At 40.0% G+C, this 17,146-nt stretch overlaps 1 protein-coding gene across 3 annotated transcripts in view; it reads left to right on the top strand.

Moving 5' to 3' along the window:
* Nucleotides 1-17,146, top strand: part of USP47 (ubiquitin specific peptidase 47) — a 103,776-nt gene that overhangs the window by 14,716 nt on the left and 71,914 nt on the right. Inside the window, exon 2 of one of the 3 annotated variants that reach the window (XM_079787854.1) lies at nt 11,301-11,360. The exons of the other annotated variants lie outside the window; for them this stretch is intronic. Within the exon in view, the coding sequence (XP_079643980.1) occupies nt 11,301-11,360 (60 nt within the window). The remainder of the gene's footprint in view (nt 1-11,300; nt 11,361-17,146) is intronic. 3 annotated transcript variants of the gene reach the window in all.

Genomic DNA, 17,146 nt, shown 5'->3' with positions numbered 1-17,146 from the left:
ATGTTTCTCTCTCATTGATGTTTCTGACTCTCTATCCCTCTCTCTTCCTCTCTGTAAAAAAATCAATAAAATATATATTAAAAAAAAAAAAGAAGAAGAAGAAGCAAAAGTTTGGTGTAGATGCTTCGGGTGCTGGGGTTGAGAGAGAGAAGATAGTTCTAGCACATTGTGTCTTAAAATTCTGAAGGATTTGTATACCTATAAGGAGTTTAGATTTTTATTATGTAGACTTTAGGGGGCAAGGAAATGTTTTTTTCCTCCCCCAAAACAAGTTGACAATTTGTTTATAATTGTTATAAAGTTTAATTGCTGAAATTTGTTCTTTGAAACATTTTACTTACATGAATGTTTTATGTCCTAAATTAATATTGAAAATTTACACACAAATGAAAATGGGAGAAGGGGGTATTTGCTAATACTTTATTCTCTCACTTATTTTTCTTTTTTATTTGCAGTCATATAATTAGGTACTTTTTGTTTTTTTAAGAATAAATTTTTCCCATCATAATTCACCTTAAACTCATTCTCCACATATGAGTTGTGCTGGCAGGATATCATTTGGCGTAATTGTTACATATTTGATATGGATAACACACAGGTCAGTGTCTTCAAATAGGCTAACTAGATAGGCCTCATTTGCTTTCTTTAGTGCCAATAGCTGCACTCTGGGAGTGCAGATCTATTTGGAAGCCCAAGCAATTTCTCACACTTGATGCTATAAGGGAAGTTTGCAAGCGAGAAATTCAGTGTACTTAGGATTTGTATCGACAGCCACAGTTCTAAGCTTGGCGCCATGTGGTTTCTTCACCTTTTCAGTGTGACTTTTGTAGCTGGTTGCTTTCTGAGTGATTTTCTGCTGGTCTTTTTGCAGATATTCATCTTGGAGGAGCTATAAAGAGAGAATTCCCTGTTTACCAACCCCCCTTCTTTTTGACAGAAGCTCACTAGGCTAGAGGTGGCACCAGTGCTATAAAGGGATGACTCTGGTGGTGACTGCAGCAGAGGCAGCATCTGAAAACACCACAAGGAATGTTTTTAATTAAGGGATTAATGAAATCTTCCCAAGGATATTCCCAATGCTCCAAGTAAAATTGACTTTAATATTTAACTAAGAGGAGCTCTTGATTTCAACCAGTTCCAGGCTAGATTAGAAAGTAGAATTTTTGTATGACTCATGAAAGATATGTATTGCTTTAGTAAATATAAACTATGAATTTATATACATTTCTTTCATTTTATAGATATAAAATGTCTATCTACCCTTTTATGTGTTTAGGTATTTTAATTTGATTTCCTTTAATTTTAGATTTGCACCAAATTGTATAAAATGTTATTTTCTTTATGGTACTTTGAAGTATTGAAAGGGAATTGGTGAGAAAAAAAATTAGATACCTAACAATGAAATTTCTTATTAAAAGACATCTGCAAAATATTATTGCTTTAATTTTGACATTTTAAATTCATGTGTCTTGAAATAATTACCATAAACATAATATAAATATAATTTTAAGAATTGTAAGAAAAATAGACATGATCCAGAAAATATATCTACAATTCAGTAATATGACATAACACTGGAAAGGTAGTAATAAGGTATTATAGTCCCCTTATTTTTAGGTGAGGAAATCATCCTATATAATAAAAGGGTAATATGCAAATTGACCCTAACGGCACAATGACCAGAACGACTGCTGGACCAGTCACTAAGAGGTGCATTGACCACCTCTTGGTCCCTTTCCCTGGCCAGCAGGCTCCAACCGCCTGATGGCAAATGGGGAACCGGGGGTGGGTGGCAGGGGAGGCAGGCGGTGCCAGGCCAAGGCCCCCGCCCCTCCTGTCTCCCCACACACGGAGGGCGACCCACGGCAGGGGCAGGGCCGGCAAGCAGGCAGGAACAGCCAACCTCTTGGTCCTTTCCAACGGCCGTCAGGCACCGATCACCCAATGGTGAAAGGGGACCCATGGGTAGGTGGCAGCGGGGGGTGGGGACAGCTGCAGACAGCCAGGGAAGATGGCCCTGATTGCAGGCCAGGCCTAAGGACCGTACCCGCACATGAATTTTGTGCGCTGGGCCTCTAGTAGACTATAAAAGTACTTTAACTTACTCAAGGTCTCAGGTAGTGAAAGCTAGAATGAGGCCTTATAAAGAAGAAGGTGGCTGGAGCATCATCCTCTACACTAAAAGGTTGCAGGTTTGATCTTGGTTGGGGTGAGTACGTGAGGCAGGTGATCAATGTTTCTCTCAAAGAGCCTACTAAAATTATAGCAGCCAATCCATGTTTCTCTCTCTCCCCCTCTTTCCCTCTCATTCTTCCTCCCTCCTTGATCCCTCCCCCTTCATCTTTCTAAAATCCTTGGGTGAGGATAAAGGAAAAAAGTCAACTTTACTAAGGTATAATTTATAGACAGTAAAATTTGCCCTTTAAGTTATACAGTTTTATGAATTTTGACAAACTTATACATGTAGCCTTGGCCAGGTGGCTCCGTTGATTGGAGTGTCATACCATGGGCCAGAAGGTTGTGGGTTCAATTCCTGGTCATGGCATGACTTAGTTATGGGTTCAGTCCCCAAGTAAGGGAGGCAACTGATCAATGTTTCTCTCTCTCATTGATCTCATTGATGTTTCTATCTCTCGGTCTCTTTCTCTATTTCTCAAAATCATAAACATCTCGGGGGAGGATTAGAAAAACAAACAACTTATTCATTGTATAACCACAGCCACAATCAAGATACAAAATATCTCCATCACTTTAAAAAAGTTTTCTCATGACCCTTGTAGTCAACTCATTCCTTTATATCCAGCCCTTGCAACCACTGATCTGTTTTTTACCCTCATATTTGCCTTTTCCAGAATATTATATAACTGGAATTCATATATTATGTAGCATTTTGAGTCTGACTTCTTTCAACTGGCATAAAACAGATTGCATGTATCATCAGTCTTTTTATTGCTGAATGCCACAATTTGTTAATCCGTTCACCAGCTGATAGACATTTGGGTTGTTTCCAGTTTTTAGTGATTCTGAATAAAGCTGCTACAGATATTTGTGTATAATTTTTTGGGTGGCCATGTCTTCATATGGTAAATGAGTGTTTAACTTTGTAAGAAACTGCCAAACTCTTTTCTGAAGTAGCTGTACCATTTTGCACTCCAGTCATCTGTGTATGAGCATTGTAGTTACTGTACATTGTTGGTACTTGGCAATGTAAGTTTTTTTTTTCAGTTTAACTTTTAATGATTTAATTAGTGTGTAATGATATCTCTTTGTGGTTTTAATTTGCACTTCTCTAAAGCCTAATGATATAGAGAATCTTTTTGTGTGCATAAGGTTTTTTATTAAGCCTGATTAAAAAACATACCTTATGAAAGTATTACATGGTTGAAGTTTTGCTAGGAAAAGATAAGAGAGAAAAGTGCCTATTTTCAAGGAGTTTATGATTTCCATAGGGAAAACTGGTAATTGTTTAAAGGTAATGTGGCTATAATTTTGGTAGGCTCTTTGAGAGAGAGTTTTACATATTAACTGGTTTGGTTGAAAGGACAATGGTTTGGGAATCAGAAAACTCATTGGTTTGACTTTGCCCTAGTTGCTTACTCTTTCTGGGTCTTTCTTTTTTAATTTCTTTCATCTGTGTAATAAGGGAGCTGGACCATGGTGATAAAGTATAAGATGTGTTCCTAAATTATAAATCTACATAAACTTTTTAGTAGTAGGTTTTTCTCTACTGTTTTGGTGGTGGGTTTTTAAACTTGTGAGAAGGCCATGGCAAGTGCAATCAGAAAACAAATTAGGTATGTGCAGATTTTTCATCTGATGAAATTTATATTATCCAAAAAAGATTATCTTTTGAAATTTTAAATAGTATAAACAACATCTAACCTAATAATAGACAAACATGCAAATTGACCACACCTCCGCCATGCCCACAGCCAATCAGAGCGAACAAGATGGCGGTTAATTTGCATATGCGGGCGCTGAGCGGCCTGGGTACTGTAAACATCCTCCGGACCCAGGCCGCTCAGAGCCTATAGGCCCGCGCTTAGGTCCTGAGCGGCAGGGGCCCAGAACGCTCCCTGGCCACTGGGAGCCTTGCAGCGGTCTGGGGTCTGGGACCAGGAAAATATCCTCCGGACCCAAGCCGCTCAGAGCCTGTAGGCCTGCGCTTAGGTCCTGAGCGGCAGGGGCCCAGAACGCCCCCTGGCCACTGGGAGCTTTGGCGGGGCGGGAATGTTCCCGCCCCCAAACACTTGCAGAGGTCTGGGGTCTGGGAAACATCCTCCAGACCCAAGCCGCTCAGAGCCTGTAGGCCCGCGCTTAGGTCCTGAGCGGCAGGGGCCCCAGAACGCGGCCTGGGTCCCATAAACTCTGGACCCAGGCTGCTCAGAGCCTGTAGGCCCGTGCTTAGGTCCTGAGCAGCAGGGTCCCAGAATGCCCCCTGGCCACTTGGAGCCTAAGGGTGCAGGCGCCAAGGGGCTGGGTCCCGCAAACATCCTCAGGACCCAGGCCAGTCCGAGCCTGTAGGCCCCTTGCTTAGGTCCTGAGCAGCAGGGGTCCCAGAACGCCCCCTGGCCACTTTGAGCCTATAGGTGCAGGCGCCAAGGGGCTGGGGGCGGGGCGGGAACATCCCGTGTCACCATAGTGCCCCCAGCCGCTTGGGAATGCTCCAGCACCAAGAGGCAGTTTGGGTCCACGCCCCCAGCCTGGCGCACACGATGGGGAGCTGGCTGCTGGCCTCTAGGGTGTGTGGAGACCCCGGTGGCCACCGCTGCGTGCGGCCCAGGGGTCCTTGCATGCCCCCCAGCCTGGTGCCCATGGTCAGGGCTCATACAGGAGGCAACCAATCAAAGTGTTCCTCTCACTTTGATGTTTCTCTCTGTCTCTCCCTCTCTCTTCCACACTCTCTAAAAATCAATGGGAACATACCCTCAGGTGAGGATTAAAAAAAAAAAATGCATATCCTATGAAAGACACATCTTAAAAATGCCTAAAGAAAGTTGTCATTTTTTCTTGGTGAAGGGACTGGAGTCCGTGTTGATGAAAACACCTTGGTGGCTGTGGTGACTGGCAGTGGCTGCAACAGCGGGGTGATGGGGCTGGTGCCTTCCCCTGATCAGCCCGGTTGCCTCCCACAAAGGAGTGTGGGGAGTGGGCCTAAGCCATCAGTAGGACATCCCCTGAGGGCACCCAGTATGTGAGAGGGGGCAGGTTGGGCTGAGGGACCCCCAACCCTAGTGCACGAATTTCGTGCACAGGCCCCTAGTATAAATATAATATGTTTGTATAAACACAGTTGAGGATTGCAGATTTCTTAAATCTGTTATAAGGATAGTAACTGATAATTATATAATAATACCTTTTATATGATATACTAGTGGCCTGTTGCAGGAAGATTCCTGCAATAGGGCTTCCTGCGCTCTACCCAGCCCCGCCTGCTTCCCTTCCTTCTCGGCCACCCGCTTGCTTGCTTCTCTGCAGCTTCGCTCCCTTCTGCAGCGCTTGGCTTCTTTCCACACTGTCTTGATACGAAAATTAATGACCATCATGGTTGGGTTAATTTGCATACTCACCCTGATTGGCTGGTGGGCGTGGCTTGGGCATAGCAAAGGTGTGGTCAATTTGCATATTACTCTTTTATTAGGTAGGATACTTTATGGTGCATTTCAAGTTACTCTTTTGATCTTCAAAAAATCTCTTTGTGATGCCTGAGAGTCACAGATAAGTGACTTGCATAGGATTACACAGCAAAATAAAGTAGCCAGCCACCTTAATCTGGGAGTTCTAGATCTTTTGCCTCTGCAGTATATTGCTCTTTACACTATAGCTTACTCCAATAGGAAATAGTCTTTAAATAGTTTTAAATAACCTTAACATTCTTAGTTGTATAATTTCATGTTTAGAGTATTATAAGAAAGTGATATTCTTATATTTAAATTATTATCCATGCTTCTAAATAAAGAGCATGGTTTCGTTACAGCTTCTTTGATTTAGTAATAATGAAGAACATTCAAGACCTTTAAACAAATCAGTTGTTTCACAAGCTGAGTCACTGCTTGTCAACAACAGACTACTTAAAGAAGAAAACTTAGCTGTAATGAAATATAAATATAACAGGAATAGTAAAGAGCATATTATTTCCCCTCCTGAGAGCAGTTTAGTTTCTAAGTTTAGATACTTACAGTACATATTAGTGGGTTACCCATTACCAGTAGTAGAACAACTACTATTAAAAGGAATAAGACAAAAGTGGGAAGAGTGTTAGGATAGAAGTAAGAGGAAAACATGGTTACAATTTTAATGCCACAAATATGTCAACATTATAAAGTCACTTATTTCTTTGAGTGCTCTTTCAGACCCACCCCCTTTCTCCTTTTCTTCTAGGACTTGGATTACACAAGTGTTAGATCCTTTTTTTATAGTCTTACAGGTGCTTGAGAATAATTTTTTTATAGTTTTATGGGTGCTTGAGATGGGTTTTTTAAGCCTGTTTTTTTTTTCTTTATTCAGATAAAGATTTCTATTGTTCTTATCATTAGGGTCATTGGTTCTTTTCCCTGTCATCTTCATTCTGCTGTTGAGCCCACTAGTGAGTTTTAGTTTGGGTTATTGTATTTTAGCTGATATTTTTTGCTGAGACTTTTTTAATTATTATTTCATGTGTGTTCATAGTTGCTTGTTGAATGTTTTTATGATGGCCATTTTAAACTCCTTATCAGATCATTTCAACATTTGCATCATCTCTGTGTTGGCATCTGTTGATGGCTTTTCTCCTCCAAGTTGAGATTTTCTTGGTTCTTGGTCTGACACGTGATTTTGTATTATATTCTGGACATTTTGGGTATTATGATATGACTCTGAATCTCTTTTTAAAAATATATTTTTATTGATTTTAGAGAGAAAGGAGGAAGGAGAGATAGAAACATCAATGGTAATAGAGAATAATTGATCAGCTGCCTCCTGCACACTCCACACTGGGTATCGAGCCCACAACTTGGGCATGTGCCCTGACTAGAAATCGAACTGTGACCTCCTGATTCATAGATCGACCCTGAACCACTGAGCCACGCTGGCTGGGCAAAATGTGTGCTGACTCTGGATCTTATTTAAATCTTTTTAAAGAGATCTCCTCTGATACCATGTCAACGTGGAAAAGGGAGTACTTCTTTGTTACTTGGAAGTTTGGAGTCCAGTTCCTCATTCCCCCTTTATTTACAATCAGGGGTGAGAGGGGTGCCTTTTTATTACTGGATAGCATTGAAGTTCATGCTCCCTTTAAGCTTCTGTGGACACCTGCTGGATTGGGAGTGGGTGAGGCACTTTGTTATCCCCATGTGACCTCCAGTGATGGAGAAATGAGGAAGCTCTCCTTACCACTGGGCTGTAATGAAAAGTCCTTGCTGCCCACTAGGTCTTCTTTGACACCACCCTGGTCAGGGGAAAGGGAGTGCCTTGTTACAACCAGCTGAGGTTGGAAATCTAAGACTTCTCTCTCAGACTTTGATGATGAGAATGTTGGCAAGGCAACAGTTTTTTGTGTGTTTTTTTTCTGTGATGTTTGGCTGTAGTATATAGTGGTTAGTGTCTAAAAGTCTTCTGTTTTATAAGGCTGCCCTTTCCTGATCCTTTAGTTAGGGAAGGGGACTCTTTTCTTGGGGTTTTTTTAGTGTGTGCCCTCTCAGACCAGAATGTATCAGGCAAAAAATAAATACAGAGAATTAACCACCATGTCCTTCATTCCTTGGGGCTCTAGCCAGTCTGCTTTCTCTTCACATTTCAATGTCTTCTTATCTTTGCCTTATTCATAACATTTTTAGTTTTATTTAGCAGGAGGAATAGGGAGAAGTGCATCTACCCCCTCTTCCAGAAAATGAAATATTAGATATTTTAAAGAGTAGAATATTGTGTGTGGCTCTAAGCCTATAAGTGACAGTAATTATTTTTTAACCACTATCTAAATTAATGCTATTTTCTTTTTAATTTCTTTTAAGAGGCTTTCACCCTTCCTTGTTCCCTGTATTTTTCCAAGTATATATTACTTGAAGCAAAGGAATCTTAGAAGTTGAAGTTTATTGCCTTCCCTATTTTAGGTATCCTTAGTTTCTTTAATTATATTTTTATGTAGTAACCTCAAATTGCCTAAAATCTATATATCTGCTAATGTTACCTGATCTTGATTATACTAGTTTCTATTGTTTTCTGTAAACACATCATTCTGCGTGCTGTACACACTAAGAGTGTAGTTCTTGAACTCTCCCAGATCTTTTTCATGTGTACTGCTGCCCAGGCAAATGACTCATTTTCTTACTGTGCACTTAGTTGTTTTGTCTCTCTTGATAGGGTAAGAGTGGACTAACACTTAAATTTTTTACTTTATATATGTTAACTAAATTTACAGGTTTCTTTTTTGTGATTTACATTTAAATTGTAAAAACAAATTCATGTGCAGTGCCAAACATTTGGAAGTCCCAGAAAAACATAAAGAGGAAAAAAATTACTTCTAATTCTATCCTTGAAAGACAATACTGTAAATATTTCGATGCAATTCTTTTATTCTGTCCATGTGTCCTCTTTCCCAATAGACTTTTTTCTCCCCTCATCTGAGAATATTTTTTCCTTTTTTTTTTTTTTTTTTTTTTTAAGAGAGAGCGAATGGAAGGGAGGGGGTGGGAGAGAGAGAAAGAGAGAAGCATCAATTGGTTGCCTCCAGCCAGGGCACTTGTGTGCCCTGGCTGGAGCCAAATCTACAACCCAGATACCTGCCCTTGACCATGCTCTTGATTAAACCCATGACCCTTCAGTGCTCGGGCCAATGCTTTACCACTGAGCCACACCGTCCATGGCCCAATGCAGACTTTTTAAAAGGCTATTAATTTTGTGTTGTAAGGTTATCTGATGTGTATTAATGAGATTCTTTGCCCCCCAAACCTCCCCACTCTGGCTGGTGGAAACTTAAAGTGAACTCCAGGGATTCTTTCCTGTGGTTCTTTCCCCTGACTCATGAAGTTTCTTTACATACATATGCTGTTGAGTACTCAGCTGAGTACTCAAAAAAGATCTCTGGAGCTTGCTGTTCGTGCAGCTTTCTTCTCCCTAGTATTCTGCCCTATAAATTCTAGCTGAATTAGCCTCCTCGAACTCCCCCACCTGATCTCTTGAACTCAGGCAGTTTGCTGGATTGGACTCTACCTGGCTTCTCCCTCCCAGCACTGCAGCCTGAAAGGTGCTTTTCACAGGGATCACTGTTTTGTGTTGGCTGTTGTTCAATATTTGAAAATGATTTCTTTATATATTTTATCTAGATTTTTAGTTTTTTAAGGTGGGGAGGGTAAGTCTAGTCTGCTATTTTATCTTGGTTCACAATGGAAGTTTTTTTGGAGATAGACAATAAATAAGTAAAATGCAAACAAATATTTCAGGTCTTTATAAGTACTGTGTAGAAACCGGAAGCAAGGGAGGGAAATGAAGATTACCAAGAGGATTGTTGTTTTATCCTCACCCTAGGATGTTTATTGATTTTAGAGAGAGAGAAAGCGTGGGGGGAAAGAGAGAGAGAAAGAGAAACATTGATGTGAGAGAGAAACATTGATCAATTGGCCCCTGTACGTGCCCCTAATGGGGATCGAACTTGCAATCTAGGTTTGTGCCCTGATCAGGAATCCAACCTGCAACCTTTTTTGTGTGGGGGAAGAGGCTCCAACTGAGCCACCCAACCAGCGCATCAAGAGGATTGTACTTTTATATAGGATGGTGAGAAGACTAGATTGAGAAATTGACTATTCTGATTTTCTTGTGTTATATAACAATTTGCCCCCGAACTTAGTGAATTTTGCTCACAGATGTTAATTTAAGCAAAGTGGGACTAGGGCAGCTTGTTTCTGCTCTGCTAGGTGTCAGCTGGGGCTGGAATCATCTAAATCAAGCATGTCAATCTCACGGCCCGTGGTCCACATGCGGCCCACAATGAATATTTTTGCGGCCCAGCCAGTATAACGGTATGTAGGAAACGTTTTAATCAAAATTCGTAATTTAATTTTTACAATATCCTTTATACATAATTATTAATAACAAACTACAACGTTCGCTAATGACTGATTACTATAATCATGTTGCATTCATTTCCCTTACATGCCTTCTGCGCAGGCGCACCATTTCTTTCCACTAATACTAGCACCAAATATTTTAGCAGCCGATTGCCACATCGTTAGTCGTGTACTGACTTGTTTGGTGTGCGCAACAGGGAATATTTCACTTTTGGAGGACAAGAAAAATAGGTTTATTTGCGTTACGCTTATTTGTGCAGTTATTCAGTGTCTGGTAAGTTAATGTTCAAGAAAAAATATTGATTTTTATTAAAATGTTCTATTCTTTTATGTTAACGATTACTCATTTATTTCAGCCCTTTGTATTCAGCATGCCTCTATCGAAATAAACCCACGTTTCTATGAAAATAGAAGCTTTTGTTTTTTTGCAGCCCCCATAAACTTAAACCTTGTTTATTTGGCCTATGTTAGCCTTTGAGTTTGACATGCTTGACCTAAATGCTTTCTCACACACATGTATGGTGGCTGATGCTGTTTGCCAGCTGTGATCTCATTTGGGCTGTGGCTGGAACATGACCTTTCCATGTGGCTACCTGGCACCCACACAGCATAGTGGCCAGGTTTTCATCACTGTGTGAGATGAGATGATGGATATTAACTAAACTTATTGTGGTAATAATAATAATACAATGTTGTATGTCAATTATATCTCAATAAAACTGGGAAAATATTATGTGACTTAGAACATTTTATTTATTCACAATTCTTAAGCTACCACTCTTTGTTGAAATGTGGTTGTTTTCCATGTTATCCTTTACAGTGATAGCACAGATTTTCAGTAACCTTATAAACGTAATTGAGCCCTTGCTGGTTTGGCTCAGTGGATAGAGTGTCGGCCTGTGGACTGAAGGGTCCTGGGTTCGATTCTGGTCCAGGGCACATGCCTGGGTTCTGGGCTTGATCCCCAGTAGGGGGCGTGCAGGAGGCAGCTGATCAATGATTCTCTCTCATCAATATTTCTCTCTCCCTCTCCATTCCTCTATGAAATTAATAAAAAATATATTTTTAAAAAAGAGTAATTGAGGCCTAAGATACAAATTACAAATATAATTTCTGAATAAAATTCTAGATGATGTGATATTTTTAATATGTATTTTGTTTGCATAAAAATGTCTTTAGGTTAATTGTTCTCATTTCACTGTCTTACCTCTGTATTTTAAATAAATAATTTGTGATTCATTTGTTCTCTGTATGTCATAGGATGTGTTTTGGAGATGCAGACAAAATATCTTTGATGAAATGAAGAAGAAATTTTTACAGGTAGACTGCTGATGTAATTGCTTTAGTGTGATAATCAGCAGAGCATGTAACAGCATGTTAGTATTTTTATTTAATAACAAGGCATGTGTTGAGTTTTATGCTTGTTTTAACTATTTTACTTCTACCCAATTTTAACAATAAGAAAGTCACCTTAAATGAATGTGTGTCTGATTGGGTCTTTTTTTCTAACAAGTGAATGAGGGGGGAAACTGATATAAAAACCACAAGATCCCTTTGTTTTGATTTGTGGGGATATTGTCTCTTTTATGTACAGGCATATTTATTTTCTAAAATATTAATGCTTCTGGGATTAAATTATTTAATAATTTACTGAGTCAAAACCCAGAAATCTTATTTGAAGAATTATGTAAAAGGTTAACTTTCTGGCAGCCCATTATACACTTCAAACCTAAACTTTCCTGTGCTGTAGCATCCCATTTTAACCTTTACTTAATACGTCATTTTTCTCAGGACTCTAGCTCTAAGCCCCCCACCCCCCCAAGTGTTCTTCCTCTGTCCTCTCCAAGTGACCTATGACTAGAGACCACTTAGCAACAGATCATATTACATCAGAGTTTGCTGAGATGGTTGGAGTGGAGTAGAGTGGAGGGAGGAACTTAAAATAAAATAATCTTGTTTTGTGGTTTATTTTGCCATATAAGTTAGGATCCCCATTACTACCCAAGGAATTGTCACTTGTTAAAGTAAAAACGCACGGTCTGAATGAGCTCACTGAATTTAATAAATTTCAATCAGCAAAAGTGTTCACACCATCAATTCTCTTTTTTAATATATTAAATGTATTAAACGTGATCTGTGAATATCTAGAAGGGTATTGTGTTAAGGCTTAATTTCTTAGCTCATAGCAGCTCCTTTGTCAAGAAGTAGATAAAATCGACTTATGAGTATATGTGTATTTTTTTGTTTGCAACAATAATGCTATATTATTTGTAATAACATTAAAAGGAAGAAAGTTTTGAGAGAAAATAGACTATTAAATTTGTAGGTAAAGAGATCCCTTCTTAATATTTTAAACTTTATCTTAATTTTTTTCTGTTAGAAAAATCTGAATCTTGATAACTTTGAATTTTATTTGATATTAAGTAATGCTGTTTATTCTTTAATATGTATACATTTATTTTAATTTTTTCTATCACTATTTATATCCCCTATATCCTCCTCCGCCTTCACCCATTCCTCCACTCCCAATCACCACACAGTTGTTCATGTCCATGAGTTCTTTCTCTCTCTTTTTTCCCCCAATCCCTCCATCTCTTAAGTGTTTTCTACATGCTAATGCCATTCTGAATATATATCATGAATTATACACCTTGTTTTGTGTTTTTCAAAATAAACACCTAGGAAGTATTTTTTGTGATACAAAAATTTTGATGTTAACATCAGAGAACTCAGATTTGAAATTAAAACTGTTAAGAATGCCAAGAAAAGGAGCCTAAATGACTCAAGACACAAACAAGCATGCCTTCAGCAGTCTCTGAGATTTTTTAGAACTATCTGTGTCAAACACTTGTAGATGTTCCTAGCAGTTAGCCTATCTTTGGAAGACAAATGAGTTTTCAATGAAAAATCCCAATATTTTTCAAGGATTCTTTCTTCAGACTTTTCTAGGAAATCTGGCTTTGTTTCTGCAATGAGCATAGATACAGAACACTCAGTGTTAATATAACTGCTGTTATGTTTTATCCCTTTTTTTGTACTTGGCTAGATATTCTGTGTAGAAAACTTTGTGCCCCTCAAAAGCTCACCTAAATATAATTAAACTAGAGGCCCAGTGCATGAAATTCGTGCACGGGGGGGGGGGGGGGGGGGAAGAAGTGTGTGTCTCTCAGCCCAGCTTGCACCCTCTCCAATCTGGGACCCCTCGAGGGATGTCCCAGTAGGATCGGGCCTAAACGGGCAGTCGGACATCCCTCTCACAATCCAGGACTGCTGGCTCCCAACTGCTCGCCGGCCTGCCTTCCTGATTGCCCCTAACCGCTTCTGCCTGCCAGCCTGATCACCTCCTAACCACTCCCCTGCCAGCCTGATTGATGCCTGACTGCTCCCCTGCCAGCCTGTTTGCCCCTAACTGCCCTCCCCTGCAGGCCTGGTCACCCCTAACTGCCCTCCCCTTCAGGCCTGGTCACCCCTAACTGCCCTCCCCTGCAGGCCTGGTCCCCCCAACTGCTCTCCCCTGCAGGCCTGGGTCCCCCCCAACTTCCCTCCTCTGCTGGCTTGGTCACCCCTAACTGCCCTTCCCTGCAAGTCCGGTCGCCCCCAACTGCCCTCCCTTGCAGGCCTGGTCACTCCAAACTGCCCTCCCCTGCTGGCCTGATTGCCCACAACTGCCCTCCCTTGCAGGCCTGGTCCCTCCCAACTGCCCTCCCCTGCTGGCCATCTTGTGGTGGCCATCTTTTGTCCACATGGGGCAGCCATCTTTGACCACATGGGGGCAGCCATCTTGTGTTGGAGTGACAGTCAATTTGCATATTATTCTTTTATTAGATAGGATAGAGGCCTGGTACACGGGTGGGGGCCGGCTGGTTTGCCCTGAAGGGTGTCCTGGATCAGGGTGGGGGTTCCCTTGGGGCATGGGGTGGCCTGAGCGAGGGGCCTGTGGTGGTTTGCAGGCCGGCCATGCCCCCCGGTGACCCAAGCGGAGGCCCTGGGATCTGGGATTTATTTATCTTCTATAATTGAAACTTTGTAGCCTTGAGTGGAGCCAAGCCTCCTGCTTGCTCCATGGCCGCAGCCATTTTTGTTGGGATTTATTTATCTTCTATAATTGAAGCTTTGTAGCCTTGAGCAGAGGCCAAGGCAGGCCAGGGTGTGCGGAAAGCTTGGCTTCCTCCATAGCTGGAGGCAACTCAAGCCTCCTGCTCTCTCCAGCTCCATGGCTGCCGCCATTTTTGTTGGGATTTATTTATCTTCTATAATTGAAACTTTGTAGCCTTGAGTGGAGGCCTGGGCCGGCCATGGTGTGTGGAAAGCTTGGCTTCCTCCATTGTCAGGGAAACCCAAGCCTCCTTCTCTCTCCGTGATGGCAGCCATCTTGGTTGGGTTAATTTGCATACTAGCTCCTGATTGGCTTGTGGACGTGGCTTGTGCATATAACGGAGTGATGGTTGATTTGCATATTATGCTTTTATTAGATAGCATATTTTCCCTAATGGAGCATTCTTTAGACTTTTCTAAAACTTGGCACTTATTTTTCTCTTGTCAGTTTCCTCTTACTCATCATAGAACTGTATTGACTCAAAAATTGTGCTCCCTTCTATAAATTTTGTTCTGTCCTCAGATATCTTACTTTAATATTGGCTTTAGTGCTTAAATGGCCACCCTCCTCCTTAACTCCCTTAACAACATCACCATTACCACCCTTCCCAACTAGAGCTTGGCTGTGCTTAAATATATATATATATATATGTGTGTGTGTGTGTGTGTGTGTGTGTGTGTGTGTGTGTGTGTGTGTGTGTTTGTGTGTTTGTTATCTACTGCTATGGAATGGCTTACCCCAAAATTTAGTGCTTGAAACAACTAGTTTATTTGCTCACAATCCTATGAGACTGGATTTGGGCAAAGGTTCAGCAGGTCAGTTATTTTGCTTCACTTGTATTATCTGAGATCATTACTTGGTTCCATTTGGCTGGTGGCTGGCTTTGGATGGAATATACAAGAAGGCTTTTTTCACATATCAAACACCTCAGTGCTTCACTATGTGGCCACTTTCTCTATGTGTGGATTCTTAGGGCTTCCTCACAGCATGGTGGTTCCAGGCTAACTGGATTTCTTTTGTGGTGACTGGCTTAGAAGAGGAAATGTTCCCAGAAGTTCAAAAGCAGAAGCTGCTGCTTTCTTTAGGTCCCGCACAGTATTACTTCTGTCACATTTTGTTGGTCCTAGCTGGTCACAAGGCCAGCTCATATGCAGTGGAAGAGGAAAAAGAAAAAAGAAAGGAAAAAGAATGGCAAAGAGTTTTTAGCTATCTTTTTAATTCACATCAATATGGCAGTGGTTCTCCTCCCCCCCCCCCCCCCCCCGCATAAGTAGGATCAATTAGGGTTAGAACTTCAAAGAAATTAAGAAGAAAGCTACTTTATTTTTCCAATTCTAAAAAATGCCATTTTAAATTTAAATGTTTTTGAAATTGGCATGTATAATATAATACAGAGTTGTTGTTTAAAAGCTATTATAGCCCTAGCCATTTTGGCTCAGCAGATAGAGCGTCGGCCTGCGGACTGAAGGGTCCCAGGTTTGATTCCAGCCAAGGGCACATGCCTTGGTTGCGGGCTCGATCCCCAGTAGGGGGTGTGCAGGAGGCAGCCAATCAATGATTCTCTCTCATCATTGATGTTTCTATCTCTCTATCCTTCTCCCTTCCTCTCTAAAATCAATAAAAATATATTAAAAAAAATAAAAATAAAAGCTATTATAAAAGTATTGGTATACCTTATTGATGGTATTCTATAATTGAAAATTTTTTTTATCAGTTACCAAATTGGGAGGTGGGGGTGGGAAGTGTGATTAGTGTTGGCAATAGTAATATAAAAAATTTAGATTCAGTTCATGGATGTTAACCACATACTAAATTAGTAATAAACAATGGGCCAGAAGGTTGGGTATAAAATCATATAATTTACAAGTGACTATCTTAGAGCTTTAAAGAAGAGCAGAGAGGTTTGTTTGAAGAGCAGAGAGTTTTGTTTGTTTAAATTATCCTAGAATTGAATTTAAGAGTAAAATGTGATTGAATCAAAAATTCTGCTTGTAGGAATTTTAAGGAAACAAAAGTACACAAAGTGTTATATAGATGTTCATCACAAAATTATCTCTAAAAGTGTAATAAAGTTTAGCCTAAGAGTCAGTGAAATGGAATTGATGGAACAAATTATTATTAATTCATGTGACAAAATATTATTCAACTATTATAATGATGAGTTTAAAATTTTTGATAGGGAAAGATTACATGATATATTTATAAGTAAAGAAAGAAATTACAAAGTAGCATTTACATTCTAACCAGTGTTTGTTTTTATAAAGCGTAGGAGTGTGTGAGTGTCAGTGTGTGTGTGTGTGTGTGTGTGTGTGTGTGTGTGTGAAAACTATTTCTAGGATATATACCAAAATGTTAATAGTTATCTCTTGTTTTATGGGATTAACAGGTAATTTCCACTTTTTCCTTTAACTCTTCCTATTTTTTTTAATAAAGGGAGAAAAATTACTTATATGCAATGAACAGAAAGGAGCTTTTGTCATTAAAAAGAATAAAAGGCATTACATGGGATTAAATTTTGTTTACTATTGTACATTTATGTCTTCAGATAAGATTTATTTGGGGATAATTTCCCCACATTTTTGGGGTGAAAGATGAAGAGGCTGGAGTGCCTGTACCTTGTACTCATGTATTTAGAGGAAAAACTAGGAACTATTAATGTCTGGCCATTTGATGTTGCCACATCACCATTCTTAATGCTGCATCAGCACTTCTGATTTCTGAATTCTTAGGGTCATCTTCCTTGGATGGTCAACTCCAACTTATCTGAAGCTTTGAAAATCTGGCCACCATATATTTTATACCTCGAAAACTTGAACCTACTTCTGAAGTATACTATTGAAACTGTAAAAGTGGACCTTTATAGTTGAAATTTAGTTGCTCACTCTTTTATTGTAAATCAGTTTTTTAAAAGGTCCACTTTGTGGTTCTCAGTTTTGGATTGAAATGTGTAAAATAATTCATTACATGTTCAATACGACACCTTAAATTTATAAGTTAAGCTTTTTTTCCT

Source organism: Cnephaeus nilssonii (genome assembly GCF_951640355.1).
Source record: "Cnephaeus nilssonii genome assembly, chromosome: 13".
NCBI lineage: Eukaryota > Metazoa > Chordata > Mammalia > Chiroptera > Vespertilionidae > Cnephaeus > Cnephaeus nilssonii.
The sequence above is the reverse complement of the archived record's forward strand: the minus strand, read 5'-3'. Positions and strand labels throughout refer to the sequence as shown.